We start from the raw sequence: 16,749 nt of genomic DNA, 5'->3' as shown, positions 1-16,749 counted from the left end.
TTTACCTGACGTTAATTAAAATTGGACAAATTAATATATATATTTTTGGAGAGAAGTAATATATTATTATATATGTCGAAACACTAAAGTTTTATGAATGCAGCTATTATAAGGAATAGAAGAGTGACGTAAGCCAATTGTGTGTGTGTGTGTTTTTTTTCGGACGAAAGAGAAACATTTGCGTTAGTTTTAGTGTTAGGTACATTTTATTATTTTTGGGTTATTTGAAGCATATGATCAATGTGGGTTATATTTGGGTCCAAAATCATCATGTATGGGCTTCAGAACGTATGAAATGAGCCCAATAGGCCCAAGAAAGGACCATATGATTAAGGAAGTCTTTTATTCCTGTGATGTGGGCCTTTGAGTCTCTTTTTCTTCACCTAGCCTCATTTCCAGCCTCGTACAATTCCAATGTCGGACAAATCAAGGATCAAATCAGTAAGGTAAATGGGTCTACTTCCAATCAGACTAAGATTCCAGAACCATCGTTCAGCACAATTGCTGTGTGCTTCATACCATTTCATTCCAAATTCGAGACATTTTTCACAGATTAAGTGTTTACCCTTTACACTTAGGACCCGTAAATCAGTAGTTAGAGCACTTGCCACTGAATCAGCATCACCACCAGCAGCAAAGATGGTCAAAGCCATTCGAGTCCATGAGCTTGGTGGACCTGAGGTCTCTCTCTCTCTCTCTCTCTCTCTCTCTCTCTCTGTTTCCATACATATGCTTTTATGTTTGAATTGGCCGGCTATTGGGTTGTGCTTTTTATTTTTATCAGATGATCAAAACTCACTTGTATATAATTACTGGTTACTTGTCTTTATTTCTATTAGTGTTGAAGTATTTGAGATTGGTGAATTCAATTCACAGTTTGTATATAGTGTATCAAGTGTCTTCATAAATAATCCTTCACATAAGTCGGCCAGCAGATCAGAAAACAATATATAGTTTTTGACACTGATTACTCAGTATCCATTGCTTTTTTGTGGGTAAGGCAGTATCAGTTTATGTCTAGTTTTCTTAAAGAAAATTTATCTTTGTTGTAATTTGTCTTTGACCTCTCATCTTTGTCAGCTAAATGCCATTGTTCCCTTACTTTCATCGTCATTTTACTTATTTTTGTCATTTGATGGTGTTAGGTCTTGAAATGGGAAGATGTGGAAGTAGGAGAGCCAAAGGAGGGAGAGGTCCGTGTGAAGAACAAGGCCATTGGGATTAATTTCATTGATGTATACTTCCGCAAAGGCGTTTATAAGGCTGCTACGGTTCCCTACACCCCAGGTTTTGCTGCATTTCTAAGATTATGAAGATACAGTTCAACCAAGATTGACTTGTAGCCATTTTTGACTTCATGTTATATTAAAAAACTTTGGTTTTTCTTCCCAGTTTTCTCGAATAAACCTTTACCATGGGAGTATATTTTTTGAACCCAATACAACCTAATACAAGAATGCAGAGCATGACATCAGATAACGATTTCCATTGTTAGATTTATTGTATATATTTACATCTAAAACTTGGTTGGGCTTTGATAATGGATTTACACAATTTATTTACAAATCCAAACTGATTTCAGGTGTTGAGGCTTGTGGAGTTGTGACAGCTGTCGGACCAGGACTAACAGGCAGGCAAGTTGGAGATCTTGTAGCCTATGCTGGTCAGCCAATGGGCTCATATGCTGAAGAGCAGATCCTTCCTGCAAACAGAGTTGTGCCTGTTCCTCCTTCCATTGATCCTACTGTTGCTGCATCCCTCTTGCTCAAGGGTATGACAGCTCAGTTTCTACTACGCAGCTGTTTCAAGGTAGCTTTATATTTATGCAGCAGCATCTGGAATTTCAGAAAGTCATTATCCACTCATCAAGTCTATAAATGAAGATAATTTGAATTACAAAACACAAGATAACGACATCCTGGTTGTGATATTTTAGGCCATGCTAGTTTTAGTATTCCTTGAATATGCGTGTGGCATTGCAAAACATTTTTATAGAGCTATTAGCATGCACCTATTAGTTTTCCTGTCAAGGAGAATATTCATAACTGTTAATACTGTTTTGATCTTTTTTGTGGTCATTGTAAAACTTTTTGGGCAGAATTGCCCCTGTTTTGACAAAGTATGCTCAGTTGTGTTTGAGTTAGACTTTTTCATTTGTTAATCATGAGCACTCATGGGAGTTGAGGAGCTCTCTCTCTCTCCTTCCCTATTTATATTTGTTCCTTTGAGACTATAAATTTTAAAAACATGTCCTGTCATTATCTGATGTAAGATAAAACTACCATTCTTGTTCTCTTTCACTTTTTCATTTGTGGCGCACTTGTTGATTCTGTTCCACTGGACAATCTCTGGAAAAAAAAAAAAAAACGTAACAACTAAGTATGAATTCAATGAGTAAAATGTCCAAACCATTAAGATAGTACACCCTAAAAAACAAGCTGTATTGTAAACCAGCAACGTGTAATCAACTAAGTGCTTCAATCTTAATTTGGGTTCATTCTACAATTGTATGCTTAACATAGCCCATCCTCTTTCCTAATGTTATATATGTTTCAAAAATTTGAAACTTATGTTGCTTTTGTTATTAGGTCTGACTTGAGTGTTGTTATACAGGTTGAACCTGGACACACAGTCCTCGTCCATGCAGCAGCTGGTGGAGTTGGATCCCTTTTATGCCAGTGGGCTAATTCCCTTGGTGCCACTGTCATTGGAACTGTATCTACTAAAGAGAAGGCAGCTCAAGCCAAGGAGGATGGATGTCACCATGTCATAATCTATAAGGAAGAGGACTTTGTTGCTCGAGTGAAAGAAATAACATCTGACAATGGGGTTGAGGTTGTTTATGATTCTGTAGGGAAGGATACTTTTGAGGTAAGCTATACTTTTCTTCTCTCTTTTTTCTACAAATGAACAAAAACACAATCAAGGGAGTTTAGGGAGAGATCATACCATGTTCAAATTCTGCATGAGTACATTTGAGTAGGCTTCCTCTTAACATGGTGCAGAAGTTTCTCAATGCTAGACCAGGCCTATGAAATCAGTTGTTTTTTTAATTTGAGCCAGGTTTATGAATTTTTTAAAAGATGAGGGGGTCCATTCAGATGGAATGCTTTAAAGTTAGGAGTTGGATTTTGACAAAAGACTTTTATGTCGGATCAGTCAATCTAGCTATATTTTATTTACTAAATTCTTAGACCTGAAATCACTCTTCCCTAATAGACCCTAAAGTTAGTTGCATTGTGATTGTGGTAGTGCAAACGGTTGGTAATCAGTAATTAAAAGAGAAGAAGAAAAGACCTCCTCAAATAAGTGTGTTGTGGCGTGATTTATTCAAATGTTGCAAGCCCAACTGGTCTCCCAGATCAACATAATCTGGTAGATAATGAGTTCTGGGTAGGCAGTCTTTTGCTAATTTGTGTTTTGGACTGAGAATCCTTAATTGGGAGTTATTGTTGTATTCAGGGATCACTGGCATGCTTGAAGACTCGTGGATACATGGTGAGTTTTGGGCAGTCATCAGGTGCGCCAGATCCGGTTCCATTGTCAGCCATTGCAGTGAAGTCACTGTTCTTGACTAGGCCTAGCCTCTTTCATTACGCTGTAACTCGAGACGAATTGCTAGGGATGGCGGGAGAGGTATTTGGTAATGTTCAATCAGGTGTATTGCGGGTTCGAGTAAATCACACCTACCCATTGTCTCAAGCAGTACAGGCACACGAAGACCTTGAGAATAGGAAAACATCTGGATCTGTTGTGCTTATCCCCTAAGGCAAATATGAGCTTGGTCTGTACATTTTAAAGGCTGTGTGGTGTGTGTGTGAAAATGAATAAGGAACGTTTGCCTTCATGTTCAGGATAGCTGCTGTGCCAAATGAAATGGATGTCTCGGACCGCAGTCATCAAGAGACTATGTTAAGCTAGCAATAAAAACAAGAAAAACTGGCCTTTTTCCATCTTGCTGATTTCTAAGTTTTATCTTGAATTTATTGTAATCTATTGCAAGTACAAATTTTCTTTTTCTTTGTATAATTGTGAAAATGGCGTATTATAACAAGGAGGATAATGATATCAAGGCTTAAAAGGGTAGAAAGAGAATTCGTTCCGAATTGGCAATCCGAATTGGCAATGTAATGTACCCTAATTAACTTCCATGAACGTGAAACCTAGCTGATTTATATGAGCAAACTTAGCTCAACAACTGCAGTGTTGTCGACATACATAACCAGACGCAAGTATTTGCCTTTTTGAATGTGCTTGCTTATAACTTACAAGAAATATGTCGGAAATATTGTTGGAAAATATATTGGGCTGTAAAATGTGCAAATGAGGCCCAACCAGCCCGAGACTCTATTTCAGACCAAATTGCACCAAGTCGGGCCAGTTCTATGTCATTAACCGTTTACAGGGTATGTGGTCGGTGTGTGAAAATACTATGCCATTGCCAATGAAATGGACGTCTCCAACTGCAGCCATCAACTAGGACGTGGAAGGAAGGCATGCAAAAAGATGTCCATATAATCAGACTGAAAACATAATGTCATATATGAGAGAGATAAAGAGAACGTGGACAGCATGTAAGGGTGCTCATCAGAGTGACGTGGCGCAAGAGAGACAAAGATAAAATGGGATGCGGGCAGGCACACACTCATGATATACACGTTTTTTTCTTGATAGTGCGTCCTTGATTGAATTATAGCACGTGGGAAGCATGCAAGGGTGCTCATATAACTAAAAGAATGTGATGAGAAAGACAAAGAGAAAGTGAATGCACGCTCATGATACACACACTTTTCTCCCTAGTCTGAGTCCGTGAATCCTAATACTCGGAAAATTTCTCAGAGGCCAATGGAGATGAGTGACTGGGAGTGTTCCTAATCCCTTTTCCCTTGATGCCATATACTTGAGATTTGAAATTTTATTTCTCGAGTTCTTGGTCAAGACGGATGCCCTTTTGGTAATTCTTGTAACGTTTTGTTTTTCTTTACAGGACGTCACGATTAAGTAGGCGATTGGAGATTTACTTTGTGCACCAAGCTGGACTTTGAATTATAATTGCAGAATTTGGTCACATTTTCCTGGTTTTATTCTACTCTAATACATATTTCCTGCCTCATATATATCTTATTATTATAGGGTAGAGACTTGGTCATAGATAATTGACCAAGGATCTATAGGTGGCACCAGGTTTCCACCCAACTGGAATTACATCTTTGGCCAGCAAAGTTTGGGCTGAATACTGAGATGTCAACCTTATTGACAATGGAGGATGCAATTCTGAGCCTGCATCAAGTTTCCACACTGCACCCCATGATTGTTGCATGGCACGCCATTCATCACCACCTTCCGATGAGGAAGCCTCCTTCAACTCAACACCAGCAAGATCACCATCTCCCTCCTCAAATTCAATCACAGCAGCAAAATAGTTTGAGTTTGAGCCCTGGTCCACGTGGAATGCGATGGTTTTTCCTGAATAGTCACATGCCACACTGCCAAATGGCCATGGAAAAAAAATATATATTAACACAAATTAATCAGTGTCCAAAATGTATAATAAATAATCTACCAAATTTTGCAAATGTAAAATTGGGTTACATGTACCGTGCAAACTGAATTTGTAACACTCCGGCATCGCGTAGTTTCTCTTGTTGGCCAGGACTTGCCATGGCACCAAATGCAGTTCCACTCAGGTCGAAATGTGCCGGCTCCGATGCACAAGGTCCTCCGGGGCAAAAGTCCGTGATGACCACCCTCACTGGTCTGCCGGAACAAGATGCATGTTTGGTACATTTTACCTGACGTTAATTAAAATTGGACAAATTAATATATATATTTTTAGAGAGAATTAATATATTATTATACATACGTCCAAACACTAAAGTTTTATGAATGTCAGCTATTATAAAGAATAGAAGAGTGACGTAAGCAAATTAGCAAGGGAAATATATTGGTGGTTGTACATGCCTTAAAAAAAATATAAAAAAGAAGGGAAATTTATCACAAGGGGTGCGTGTAATTACCACCTAGAAAAAAATAAGACAGGAGAGGAAATACTTTATACCTGATAACAAGCTCCGCATTCCTTGCCTGATTTGTACAGAGAAGGGCCTATCCCAGTAATCATAGAAGAGAATGGAGGCTGTGACACCAAATTTCCATACCCACAAGACCCGCCTGCATTTACAATTTGTTAACTAAGCAACATCATTATTTCTTAAACAAAATTATTAAACATGCACATATTAATCATGCATTAATTACCGTCACTTCCCGCACCGTCAGGGCTGCCATACCAAGTAGCTCCGGCAGGGGCCCAATGGGTGGCAGCGGTCGACAAGTTTAAGTGCTTGCGATTAACGGCAAAACACAGCTTAAAGTAGCAAAATACAGTGATTAAGTACCAAAGGGGTTTTAAACCAGCTAAGGGTAGCTTATTAAGAGTGGGCATGGCTAAGGTGCAGTGCACTTAAGTTGATATGGCTAGTTTAGAGTGTGGTTTTTAGTGTTAAAAGCTTACTGGTTTTTATAGAGGAAAATATCATGTGCCCTGTTGCTATCAATCCAAGTCCAATTATTTTTTAAAAATTGGTATTATTAATGGAGTGAAGTGAAGTAACATGGCGTTTTCTACAGGTCGCCTTAATTTGACACAAACTAGAGGACACTTTTTTGAATTACCGTATCTTTTATTGACAGGAAAATAATCAGAGACTAATCTACACATGTAGTTTGAATTTGCAGGCTCAAGTTCTGCAGATAAGCCAATGGAAACATGGTTTTACTTGCAAATCTTCAAGGGAGGATTTCAAAATAAAACCCACAAATTTAGGCTGAGTATGTGGGGTCTTGGTGCTTTATTGACTTTATTTTAAGAAACTGGGGAAGATTTCCAAATGAATTTTCACTATTTTTCCAGTGTCCAAAATGCCAAATTCAGAGCTCATCAAGCCCAGAATTGATAACCATAAGCTGACTAGACTAGACTAGACGAGACGAGACGACACAATCAACTCAAGCAGTAGGTTTTTGACTAATTTGCATGGCTAATTATAACAATATTATGGCTCAAGAAGTCGGTCGGTGGAGTAGGGCCGTCCTTGATCTTGGATTTTAACATTTTGTGTTACATCATGCACAAAAGGTTTCCATGGATTCAGCCGTTGATGGCGGTTAACGGTCGTTATTATATGTATCTCCAGGCCCTTGCAATTTTCTGGGATGCCATTTTCAAAACAAAAATAATAAAAAATAAAGATCGAATGGCTATAATTCAAAAACATCAGGGTCACCTGTTATATACTAATTGATAGGTTATGGACGTTATTATATAATGATAATTGGGTGTGGTTTTATATGGGTGGTGGACATTATTATTTCAACGGTAATTGATTAGCTTATGGATGAAATAATTTTGTAATTATGCACACAACCTAGTGAATATATAATGATGGAAGCTTGTCTTAAAATCCCATTGAGAAAGAAATCTCAACTACCGAATCTATCATTTTGGGTTTTATGTAGAATTTTTCTTCTTCTTCATGGAGATAGATAATCCTACTTTATTATATCAACTTCTGCATGCTAAAACTTATTGAAAAAAGAAAATATATATATTCAAGTTAGCTGGGTCAGTGAAGCTTTTGATTTTGTTAAGTCGCACAAATTAATATCAAGACGTGATCTAAACACGAATATTTTTAGTGTAGAAAGTCTCAAATTCAGGATCTTCCGCTGCATGAATTTTCTGAAAAACGAAGACATAAGCACGCACGTAAATTCAGGGGCCGACCGACTACTCCAAGAACACTCATCCACAAACCGGTTACCAGTACAATTAGTGTTGACTATGTGATTTTTGCTTCCTTTGTGTTTCATATGTGTTTGTTTGTGGCTGTTATTTCTGTTTGTTTGTTGGTTTCTGTTTTGTTTTTCTTGGGTTGTTTTGCCGTTTTATTGGGCTTGGGGTTTGTGTTGTAGTCTTTCTGTTGGGCTATATTTATCTTTTAGCCTTTGTTGGTCTACATTGGGCCGACTAGTTGCTAGTTGGAGAGGTCAGTTTCTTTAGTTCCTTCTGCTCCTTTAGGTTTGCATCAAATTGACACCCATCACCCAAATCCTAAAATATTTTCCGGACTTTCCAATTTTGCTCTCATTTAGATTATCCCCTTTTGTTTTTTAGCACCCATGCTCAATGATTTGTGAATATCAGGCCTTAATTCAAACAAATCCCAAAATATCAACTAGTCGGCCCAATGGAGACCAACAAAGGCAAAATGATTTGTGAATTGTTAGTCTTGGACTATTTTGTTTTTCTTAATGTTATTTTGTTTTTATTCTTCTTGGATTGTATTTTGCTTTATGCTTCAATCAAGGAAGTCCAAAATTAAGCGATATTTTAGTTTGAACATTCCACACTGAGGCATACTGATAATGATGTCTAGCAGTCAAGGAAGACTTCTGTTCATGTTGCCAATCTATATCCTTACAAACTCTATCTTACCAAGATCTACTCTCTCTTTTTTCCACACTGGTGCATTAGCTTGAAAGAAGAAAAGCCATGGCAGCAGCTGAGTTAGGAATAATAACACGCAAAGATGAGCATTACAATGGCAAGATGACCCTGCTTGTTGTGCTATCTTGTATGGTTGCTGCCATGGGAGGCATTATTTATGGCTATGATATTGGGATTTCAGGTCAGTCAGCTTCTCTAGTAACACACATATATTGAATTAGTTCTTGTAATACTTGACAAACATTACTATGCAAGTACTAATCCTGATTAATTCATGAAGGTGGAGTGACTTCAATGGAGCCGTTTCTCAAGAAATTTTTCCCAGAAGTGCACACTAAGATGAAAGAAGATACCAAAACCAGCAACTACTGCAAATTTGATAGCCAACTTTTAACAGCATTTACATCCTCACTCTATATAGCTGGCCTTGTAGCTTCCTTCTTTGCCTCTTCAGTCACCAGAACCTTCGGCCGAAAGCCTTCAATCCTTGTAGCTGGTGCCTCATTCCTTGCTGGTTCGGCCTTAGGCGGTGCAGCTACTAATGTCCTCATGCTAATATCTGGTCGTATCTTGCTTGGTGTTGGGGTTGGCTTTGCAAACCAGGTATTATGCTCCATTTTTTAATTTTATTTTTTCCTTGTTTTACTTAAGATTAGTAGTCTATAGGGTAATGTTCTATTCTCATACATATGAGTTGTTATTTTGTTAAACAAAATTCTTGCAACATAGGATGCCATGGCAGACAAAACTTTCCATTGTTTATTTTATATACATTTTAATAATGTTATGTGTGATAACATTTGGTTCCACACAATCAAACATCCTTGCAGTCAGTCCCACTTTATCTCTCAGAAATGGCACTACCTAGACACAGAGGAGCTTTCAACATTGGCTTCCAATTATGTGTTGCCATTGGAGTATTATCAGCTAACCTCATCAACTTCGGTGCTGAAAAGATCAAAGGCGGCTGGGGGTGGCGAATCTCCCTATCCTTGGCAGCAGTCCCAGCCTCAATACTAACTCTAGGTGCTCTTTTACTGCCAGAAACACCCAACAGCTTAATCCAACGCTCCAACGACCACCAAAAAGCCAAGTCAATGCTACAACGAACACGAGGATGCGAAGATGTCCAAGCAGAACTGGATGATCTCATCAAAGCAAGTGAAAATTCAAAAACCATCAAACACCCCTTTAAGAAATTGATGCAAAGAAAGTATAGGCCTCAACTTGTCATGGCAATTGCCATGCCATTCTTTACACAAGTGACTGGGATCAATGTCATCTCATTTTATGCGCCAGTACTATTTAGAACAATTGGTCTAAGTGAAAGCATGTCACTCTTGTCAGCTGTGATGAGCGCCGGCATGGTAGGCACCTGCGCGACATTTGTATCAATGCTTATGGTGGACAAACTAGGCAGAAGAACTCTGTTTGCAATTGGGGGCATTCAAATGTTTGTGTCACAAGTTATAGTAGGGAGCATAATGGCTGCTGAGCTAGGCGACATTGGTGGAATAAGGAAAGGGTATGCATATTTGCTGATCATCTTTGTGTCTGTGTATGTAGCTGGGTTTGCTTGGTCATGGGGCCCACTAGGGTGGCTGATCCCAAGTGAGATTTTCCCACTGGAGATAAGATCAGCTGGGCAAAGTGTTACAGTGGCAGTAAACTTTTTGTCGACTTTTGGTATTGCTCAATCATTTCTCTTCATGCTTTGTCACTTCAAGTCCGGGATTTTCTTCTTTTTTGGAGGTTGGGTTGCGGTGATGACTGGTTTTGTGTACCTCTTGTTGCCTGAGACTGCAAATATTCCTATTGAGAAGATGGATGGGGTGTGGATGGGGCATTGGTTTTGGAACAGATACGTGGGACAAGTGAGGGAGGATAGTGATTAATTAAGCTGTAATTAATGATGTGGTAAATTGATTGTTAACCCGTCTAACCAAAAAGGTTAGAGGTTAATTAGATTGTACCACTCTAGGGTTATTGGCCTTTTGCAATTTGGGACCATTTGTAGAAGTTTACTGAAAAACATATCACATTAGAGAGAGCTATAGCGGTTTGCTCTGTTTTAGAGGTTCGCAGGTGCGAAGCCAAACCACACCTGAAACCAATCAATTAGAGCTAACAGACTCAGTTTATGCTAAATGCCTAATAATCATGCATTATAAGTTGAATGGTCCTGCTTGAATAATGAATTTTGGTGAGTTGAATGGTCTTACTTGAATATTTAATTTTGTAACATGTCCCGTCTGATAGAGATTGTGATTGCAATTTGCAACCAGTCCAAAACGATTTGTTTGATCTCAACCAGTCAAGTAAGACTGCTCTCTGCTCTCTGCTCTCTTGTGGGTTGAGCTTGGAAGAAGCTAACCATGGTAGTTGGGTATTGATATGAGCTTCCAAAAAAAAACACACGACACTTGTGGCCTATATAATTGCAGTTTTTAGCAATTTTTCATTTTGGTTATTATAATTTTACCCGATTTGTCCAAATCTGCATCTTACCCGATTTGCCTTTGTGCGCGCGTCGCTCCAACTCCTCTTCAATTACTTTCACCATCTATTCTACATAAACTTATACACTAACCTAAAAAAAAGAAAAGACGATAAGAGAGGAAGGGAAAGAGGGACAGTGACGCTTCTTCCTTCTCCCCCTCTATGAAATTTTCCTTTAGGGCTCATGCGGCTAGGGTTTATGTCTAGAACCTGATGAAACCACCCTACACTTCTACAGCCCAATACAACGTCTTTCATGGCTTTGCCCAATATGTGTATCTCCTCTGTTAGACTCTTCTTACTTTTTCCCACATTGCTGGGCAGACTAGAATAACCGTTAGATAGCTATCACGTGTCTTACATTTTCATCCTTATCAGCCTTTCCACCCTTGATGTATTAAAGGAGCCTGGCCTCATAGCAGTGAGGTAGAGGAGAATATACATTATCTATTTCCAATTCTGCCTTTCTTTATCTTTTGCCTTGCTTTTAGGGGAACCATCCCCGTGCACCCATCAGAACCCTTGAAAATTCCTGGACTATGTTTTTCTTAATGTCAATTTGCTTTTATTATTCTTGGACTATTTTTTATGCTCTAATGAAGTCCAAAATTAAGTGATTTTTCGGTTTGAACATTCCACGCCTGAGGCCTACTGATAATGATGATGTATGGTAGACTGGCTGTCAAGGAAGACTTATGTTCATAGTCTTAATCTATACGCTTACAAACTATTTTCTTACCAATATCTATATTTTTTTGGATCTGGGGCATTAGCTTGAAAGAAAAGAAGCCATGGCAGCTGAGTTAGCAATTATAACAAGCGAAGATGAGCATTATAATGGCAAGATCACCCTGCTTGTGGTGACATCTTGTATGGTTGCTGCCACGGGAGGCATTATTTATGGCTATGATATTGGGATTTCTGGTCAGTCAGCTTCTCTAGTAACACATATATATATTGAATTAGTTCTTGTAATACTTGCCAAAAATAAATATAAAAAATAAACAATTCATTAACTTATTATGCAAGTACTAATCCTGATTAATTCATGAAGGTGGAGTGACTTCAATGGACCCATTTCTCAAGAAATTCTTCCCAGAAGTGTACACTAAAATGAAAGACGATACCAAAACCAGCAACTACTGCAAATTTGATAGCCAACTTTTGACAACATTTACATCCTCACTCTATATAGCTGGCCTTGTAGCTTCCTTCTTTGCCTCTTCAGTCACCAGAGCATTCGGCCGAAAGCCTTCAATCCTTGTAGCTGGTGCCTTATTCCTTTCTGGTTTGGCCCTAGGCGGTGCCGCTACTAATATCGTCATGCTAATATCTGGTCGCATCTTGCTTGGTGTTGGAGTTGGCTTTGCAAACCAGGTATTATGCTCCATATTTGATTTGATTTTTTTTTCTTTCTTTTACTTAAGATTAGTTTATAGGGTAATGTTGTATTTGAAGGAAGTTGAGATTCCACCCTAAAACCAATTGGCATTGGGGAAAGTAGCACAACACCTTCAAATGTCTTGCAAGGTTTTTTAACTTTCCAATGTGGGACATTTCACCTTCATATTCTCACATGCCCAACGGCCACAAGTAGACAAACCAAGTTGAGGTTCTACCCAAAAACCAATTGGTAATGAGAGAAATAGCCTTATAAGCCCTTACAAGATTTTCTAACTTACCAATGTGAAACATTTTCACTTCACATTTTCACACTATTGCCATACATATTACTCGCTATTTTTAAACAAAAATTCTTGCAACATAGGATGCCATGGCAGACAAAACTTTCCATAGTTTATTTTACATACATTTCAATAATATTATGTGCTATAACATTTGGTTCCACACAATCAAACATATCCTTGCAGTCAGTCCCACTTTATCTCTCAGAAATGGCACTACCTAGACACAGAGGAGCTTTCAACATTGGCTTCCAATTATGTGTTGGCATTGGAGTATTATCAGCTAACCTCATCAACTTTGGCACCGAAAAGATCACGGGCGGCTCTGGCTGGCGAATCTCCCTATCCTTGGCAGCAGTCCCAGCTTCAATACTAACTTTAGGTGCTCTTTTCCTGCCAGAAACACCCAACAGCTTTATCCAAAGCACCAACGACCACCAAATAGCCAAGTCAATGCTACAACGAACACGAGGATGCGAAGATGTCCAAGCAGAACTGGATGATCTCATCAAAGCAAGTGACAATTCAAAAACCATAAAATACCCTTTTAAGAAATTGATGCAAAGAAAATATAGGCCTCAACTTGTTATGGCAATTGCCATGCCATTCTTTACACAAGTGACTGGGATCAATGTCTTCTCATTTTACGCCCCGATACTTTTTAGAACACTTGGTTTAAGTGAAAGCATGTCACTCTTGTCAGCTGTGATGAGCACGGGCGCTGCGGGTACCAGCGCGACGTTTATATCAATGCTTATGGTGGACAAATTAGGCAGAAGAGCTCTGTTTGCAATAGGGGGAATTCAAATGTTTGTGTCACAAGTTATAGTAGGGAGCATAATGGCAGCTGAGCTAGGTGACATTGGTGGAATGAACAAAGGGTATGCATATTTGGTGCTGATCTTTGTGTGTGTGTATGTAGCTGCGTTTGCTTGGTCATGGGGCCCACTAGGGTGGCTGATCCCAAGTGAGATTTTCCCATTGGAGATAAGATCAGCTGGGCAAAGTGTTACAGTGGCAGTAAACTTTGTGTCGACTTTTGTTATTGCTCAATCATTTCTGTCCATGCTTTGTCACTTCAAGTCTGGTATTTTCTTCTTTTTTGGAGGTTGGGTTATGGTGATGACTGGTTTTGTGTACCTTTTGTTGCCTGAGACTGCAAATATTCCCATTGAGAAGATGGATAGGGTGTGGAGAGAGCATTGGTTTTGGAACAGATATGTGGGACAAGTGAGGGAGGATAGTAATTAATTAAGCTGTAATTAATGATGTGGTAAATTTATTGTTAACCCATCTAACCAAAAAGGTCAGGGGTTAATTGGATTGTACCACTTTAGGGTTATTGGCATGATGTAATTTGGGACCATATGTAGAAGTTTACTGAAAAAACAAATCACATGAGAGAGGGCTATGACGGTTTGCCCTTACTCGACGTGTCTGAATATGAGCTAAACTAATTAAAAATCATATCTTAAACCAATGAATTAGACCTTAATTTAAGCTAACAGGCTTAGTTTATGCTAAATGTTTAATAATCATGCATTATGATAAGTGACTAGTAATTTGCCCATATCAAGGACACTTGGCAAAACCAAGGAAAGCTCAGGTTTTTTTTAAGCACCAGTTTTTGGGAGCTTCTAAGCAAACATTGCTGGTCAAGCATGGATATGGCTGTTTTTTCATTTTTTTTATTGTATTTTCTTCCTTCCTAGTATTTTACTTTATTTATGTGGAAAAATAAAAGATTCTGTTCCAAACTTCTAATAATTCCAATAATTCACACTCAACTTTTTATTGTAGTGTAGAAGTACTCCTGTCCCAACAATTGGTAAGTTGAATGGTCCTGCTTGAATATTGAATTTTGTAACATGACGTGTCTGATAGAGATTGTGATTGCAACCAGTCCAAAAAGATTTGTTTGATCTCAACCAGTCAAGTAAGACTGCTCTACATTTGCAGTTCTCTTTGTACAAGTTACATCTTTGAATTCTCTCTTCCCCTCTCTCTGTGCTCTCTTGTGGGTGAGCTTGGAAGAAGCTAGCCATGGCAGTTGGGTTGGCAATATCAAGTGCAGGAGGGCAATATAATGGCAAGATGACACCATTTGTGCTCCTCTCTTGCATGGTGGCAGCCACAGGAGGAGTTATTTTTGGCTATGACATTGGAATTTCAGGTCTCAATTTCATACTCAAATTAGTTCATTTAAATTTGCAAAACTATATAATGTTAAAGTCAGCAAACTTTATGCAAGTAAACTGCTATATGTGAAGGTGGAGTGACATCAATGGAGCCATTTCTCAAAAAGTTCTTCCCAGAAGTGTACTCCAGGATGAAATCCGACAAGAAAATCAGCAACTATTGCAAATTCGATAGCGAATTGTTGACCTCCTTCACATCCTCACTCTACATAGCTGGCCTTTTAGCTTCCCTTTTTGCCAGTTTGGTCACGAGAGCTTATGGCCGCAAGCCTTCAATCCTTGCTGGGGGTGCTGCATTTCTTGCCGGTTCGGCTTTAAACGGTGCAGCTTTTAACATCTACATGCTAATCCTCGGTCGCATCTTGCTTGGTGTTGGTGTTGGTTTTGCTAATCAGGTAGTATTTTTTGCCCCTAAATCAAATGCAGGTTTTTTCTTGTTACTGGTTACCTAGTTGCATAATCTATTTGTTTTGTGCAGGCTGTTCCTTTGTATCTTTCGGAAATGGCACCAGCAAAACACAGAGGAGCAATTAACAATGGCTTCCAATTTAGTGTTGGCATTGGTGCTCTGTCAGCTAACCTCATCAACTACGGCACTGAAAAGATCAAAGCCGGTTGGGGTTGGCGAATCTCCCTAGCCATGGCGGCAGTCCCTGCCTCAATGCTAACACTCGGTGCATTTTTCCTTCCTGAAACACCAAACAGTCTCATTCAACGCAGCACAGACCACCAAAGGGCCAAGCAAATGTTACAGCACATCAGAGGCGTCGATGATGTAGAAGCAGAGCTTGATGATCTCATCAAAGCAAACAACGTATCGAAAACTATCAAACACCCTTTCAAGAAAATCTTAGAGAGAAAGTATAGGCCTCAACTTGTCATGGCAATAGCCATACCATTTTTCCAGCAAGTGACAGGGATCAATGTCATAGCCTTTTATGCCCCGATTCTTTTTCGAACAATTGGTTTGGGAGAAAGCGCATCGCTTTTGTCTGCTGTCATGACTGGCGTAGTTGGTACCATCTCAACCTTCATATCTATGCTCATAGTGGACAAATTTGGGAGAAGAGCTTTGTTCATGGTAGGCGGAATTCAAATGTTGGTGTCACAAATTATGATTGGGGGTGTGATGGCAGCTCAGCTTGGTGATCATGGTGGAGTGAGCAAAGGGTATGCATATTTAGTGCTGGTTTTGATATGCATATATGTAGCAGGATTTGGGTGGTCATGGGGGCCTCTTGGATGGCTGGTGCCTAGTGAGATTTTCCCGTTGGAAATTCGATCAGCGGGGCAAAGCATCAATGTGGTTGTGAATTTTTTGTTCACTTTCATTGTTGCTCAAACTTTTCTAGCAATGCTGTGCCACTTCAAGTCCGGGATTTTCTTCTTTTTTGGGGGTTGGGTGTCGGTGATGACCGTGTTCGTCTACTTGTTTTTGCCGGAGACGAAGAATGTGCCTATTGAGAAGATGGAGATGGTGTGGGTGGAGCACTGGTTTTGGAGGAGAATTGTGGGGGATTTTAGCAAGGACGCTAAGATAGAAGCGCCTTGATGCAGTTATGTTGTAAATTGTAACGAAACAAATGTATAGATATAGAAGTAAGGCCCTTTCTATTTTCGTTTTGAGGTTCTAATGTCGTTTTGATGTTGGGCTTCTGTTTCAGTTATTTGGATCTATTGGGCTAGCTCTGGCCCCTTACCTTTTGAAACATGACACATTTTCAAACTATAATAATATCAAAACATTTTCATCATAATTCATCAAGGTAAATAAAGTACATTCACAGTCTCCAATTAAATAAATAAATAATTTACGTATTACATAGTTTTTATATATTATAGAATAGAGTACACCCAT

The 16,749-nt window shown here is 39.0% G+C and overlaps 5 protein-coding genes across 5 annotated transcripts; 4 read left to right on the top strand and 1 right to left on the bottom strand.

The window, feature by feature from the left end:
• LOC18785354 (quinone oxidoreductase) lies at positions 387-4,082 on the top strand. Its single transcript, XM_007218054.2, has 5 exons — positions 387-681; positions 1,146-1,287; positions 1,583-1,809; positions 2,614-2,871; positions 3,463-4,082. Exons 1-5 carry the CDS (start codon positions 451-453, stop codon positions 3,766-3,768), a joined length of 1,164 nt encoding a protein of 387 aa, XP_007218116.1. The 5' UTR covers positions 387-450; the 3' UTR covers positions 3,769-4,082.
• On the bottom strand, positions 5,017-6,472 carry LOC18785733 (expansin-B15). The gene is made up of 4 exons (XM_007218732.2): positions 6,259-6,472; positions 6,059-6,171; positions 5,599-5,792; positions 5,017-5,486 (listed from the first exon to the last, which is right to left on the bottom strand). Exons 1-4 carry the CDS (start codon positions 6,443-6,445, stop codon positions 5,147-5,149), a joined length of 834 nt encoding a protein of 277 aa, XP_007218794.1. The 5' UTR covers positions 6,446-6,472; the 3' UTR covers positions 5,017-5,146.
• On the top strand, positions 8,483-10,725 carry LOC18786163 (hexose carrier protein HEX6). The gene is made up of 3 exons (XM_007219122.2): positions 8,483-8,690; positions 8,790-9,112; positions 9,340-10,725. Exons 1-3 carry the CDS (start codon positions 8,555-8,557, stop codon positions 10,402-10,404), a joined length of 1,524 nt encoding a protein of 507 aa, XP_007219184.1. The 5' UTR covers positions 8,483-8,554; the 3' UTR covers positions 10,405-10,725.
• On the top strand, positions 11,800-14,079 carry LOC18786095 (hexose carrier protein HEX6). Its single transcript, XM_007219552.2, has 3 exons — positions 11,800-11,932; positions 12,063-12,385; positions 12,880-14,079. The coding sequence occupies exons 1-3, from the start codon at positions 11,800-11,802 to the stop codon at positions 13,942-13,944; spliced, it is 1,521 nt and encodes a 506-aa protein (XP_007219614.1). The 3' UTR covers positions 13,945-14,079.
• Positions 14,370-16,656, top strand: LOC18785323 (hexose carrier protein HEX6). The gene is made up of 3 exons (XM_007219484.2): positions 14,370-14,866; positions 14,964-15,286; positions 15,370-16,656. The coding sequence occupies exons 1-3, from the start codon at positions 14,737-14,739 to the stop codon at positions 16,441-16,443; spliced, it is 1,527 nt and encodes a 508-aa protein (XP_007219546.1). The 5' UTR covers positions 14,370-14,736; the 3' UTR covers positions 16,444-16,656.

The sequence above is a fragment of the Prunus persica genome, chromosome G2 (genome assembly GCF_000346465.2).
Source record: "Prunus persica cultivar Lovell chromosome G2, Prunus_persica_NCBIv2, whole genome shotgun sequence".
In the NCBI taxonomy this organism is placed as follows: domain Eukaryota; kingdom Viridiplantae; phylum Streptophyta; class Magnoliopsida; order Rosales; family Rosaceae; genus Prunus; species Prunus persica.
This window is presented reverse-complemented; position numbering and strand designations above follow the sequence as displayed.

Coding starts and splice junctions, on each gene's coding strand:
- LOC18785354 (XM_007218054.2), top strand. CDS start 451: ATGGGTCTACTTCCAATCAGACTAAGATTCCAGAACCATCGTTCAGCA. Junction 1,810..2,613: donor TACTACGCAGCTGTTTCAAG/GTAGCTTTATAT, acceptor GTTGTTATACAG/GTTGAACCTGGACACACAGT. Junction 2,872..3,462: donor TAGGGAAGGATACTTTTGAG/GTAAGCTATACT, acceptor TGTTGTATTCAG/GGATCACTGGCATGCTTGAA.
- LOC18785733 (XM_007218732.2), bottom strand. CDS start 6,445: ATGCCCACTCTTAATAAGCTACCCTTAGCTGGTTTAAAACCCCTTTGG. Junction 6,172..6,258: donor TGACGGTGCGGGAAGTGACG/GTAATTAATGCA, acceptor TTGTAAATGCAG/GCGGGTCTTGTGGGTATGGA. Junction 5,487..5,598: donor TTACAAATTCAGTTTGCACG/GTACATGTAACC, acceptor GCCATTTGGCAG/TGTGGCATGTGACTATTCAG.
- LOC18786163 (XM_007219122.2), top strand. CDS start 8,555: ATGGCAGCAGCTGAGTTAGGAATAATAACACGCAAAGATGAGCATTAC. Junction 8,691..8,789: donor CTATGATATTGGGATTTCAG/GTCAGTCAGCTT, acceptor TAATTCATGAAG/GTGGAGTGACTTCAATGGAG. Junction 9,113..9,339: donor GGGTTGGCTTTGCAAACCAG/GTATTATGCTCC, acceptor ACATCCTTGCAG/TCAGTCCCACTTTATCTCTC.
- LOC18786095 (XM_007219552.2), top strand. CDS start 11,800: ATGGCAGCTGAGTTAGCAATTATAACAAGCGAAGATGAGCATTATAAT. Junction 11,933..12,062: donor CTATGATATTGGGATTTCTG/GTCAGTCAGCTT, acceptor TAATTCATGAAG/GTGGAGTGACTTCAATGGAC. Junction 12,386..12,879: donor GAGTTGGCTTTGCAAACCAG/GTATTATGCTCC, acceptor ATATCCTTGCAG/TCAGTCCCACTTTATCTCTC.
- LOC18785323 (XM_007219484.2), top strand. CDS start 14,737: ATGGCAGTTGGGTTGGCAATATCAAGTGCAGGAGGGCAATATAATGGC. Junction 14,867..14,963: donor CTATGACATTGGAATTTCAG/GTCTCAATTTCA, acceptor CTATATGTGAAG/GTGGAGTGACATCAATGGAG. Junction 15,287..15,369: donor GTGTTGGTTTTGCTAATCAG/GTAGTATTTTTT, acceptor TGTTTTGTGCAG/GCTGTTCCTTTGTATCTTTC.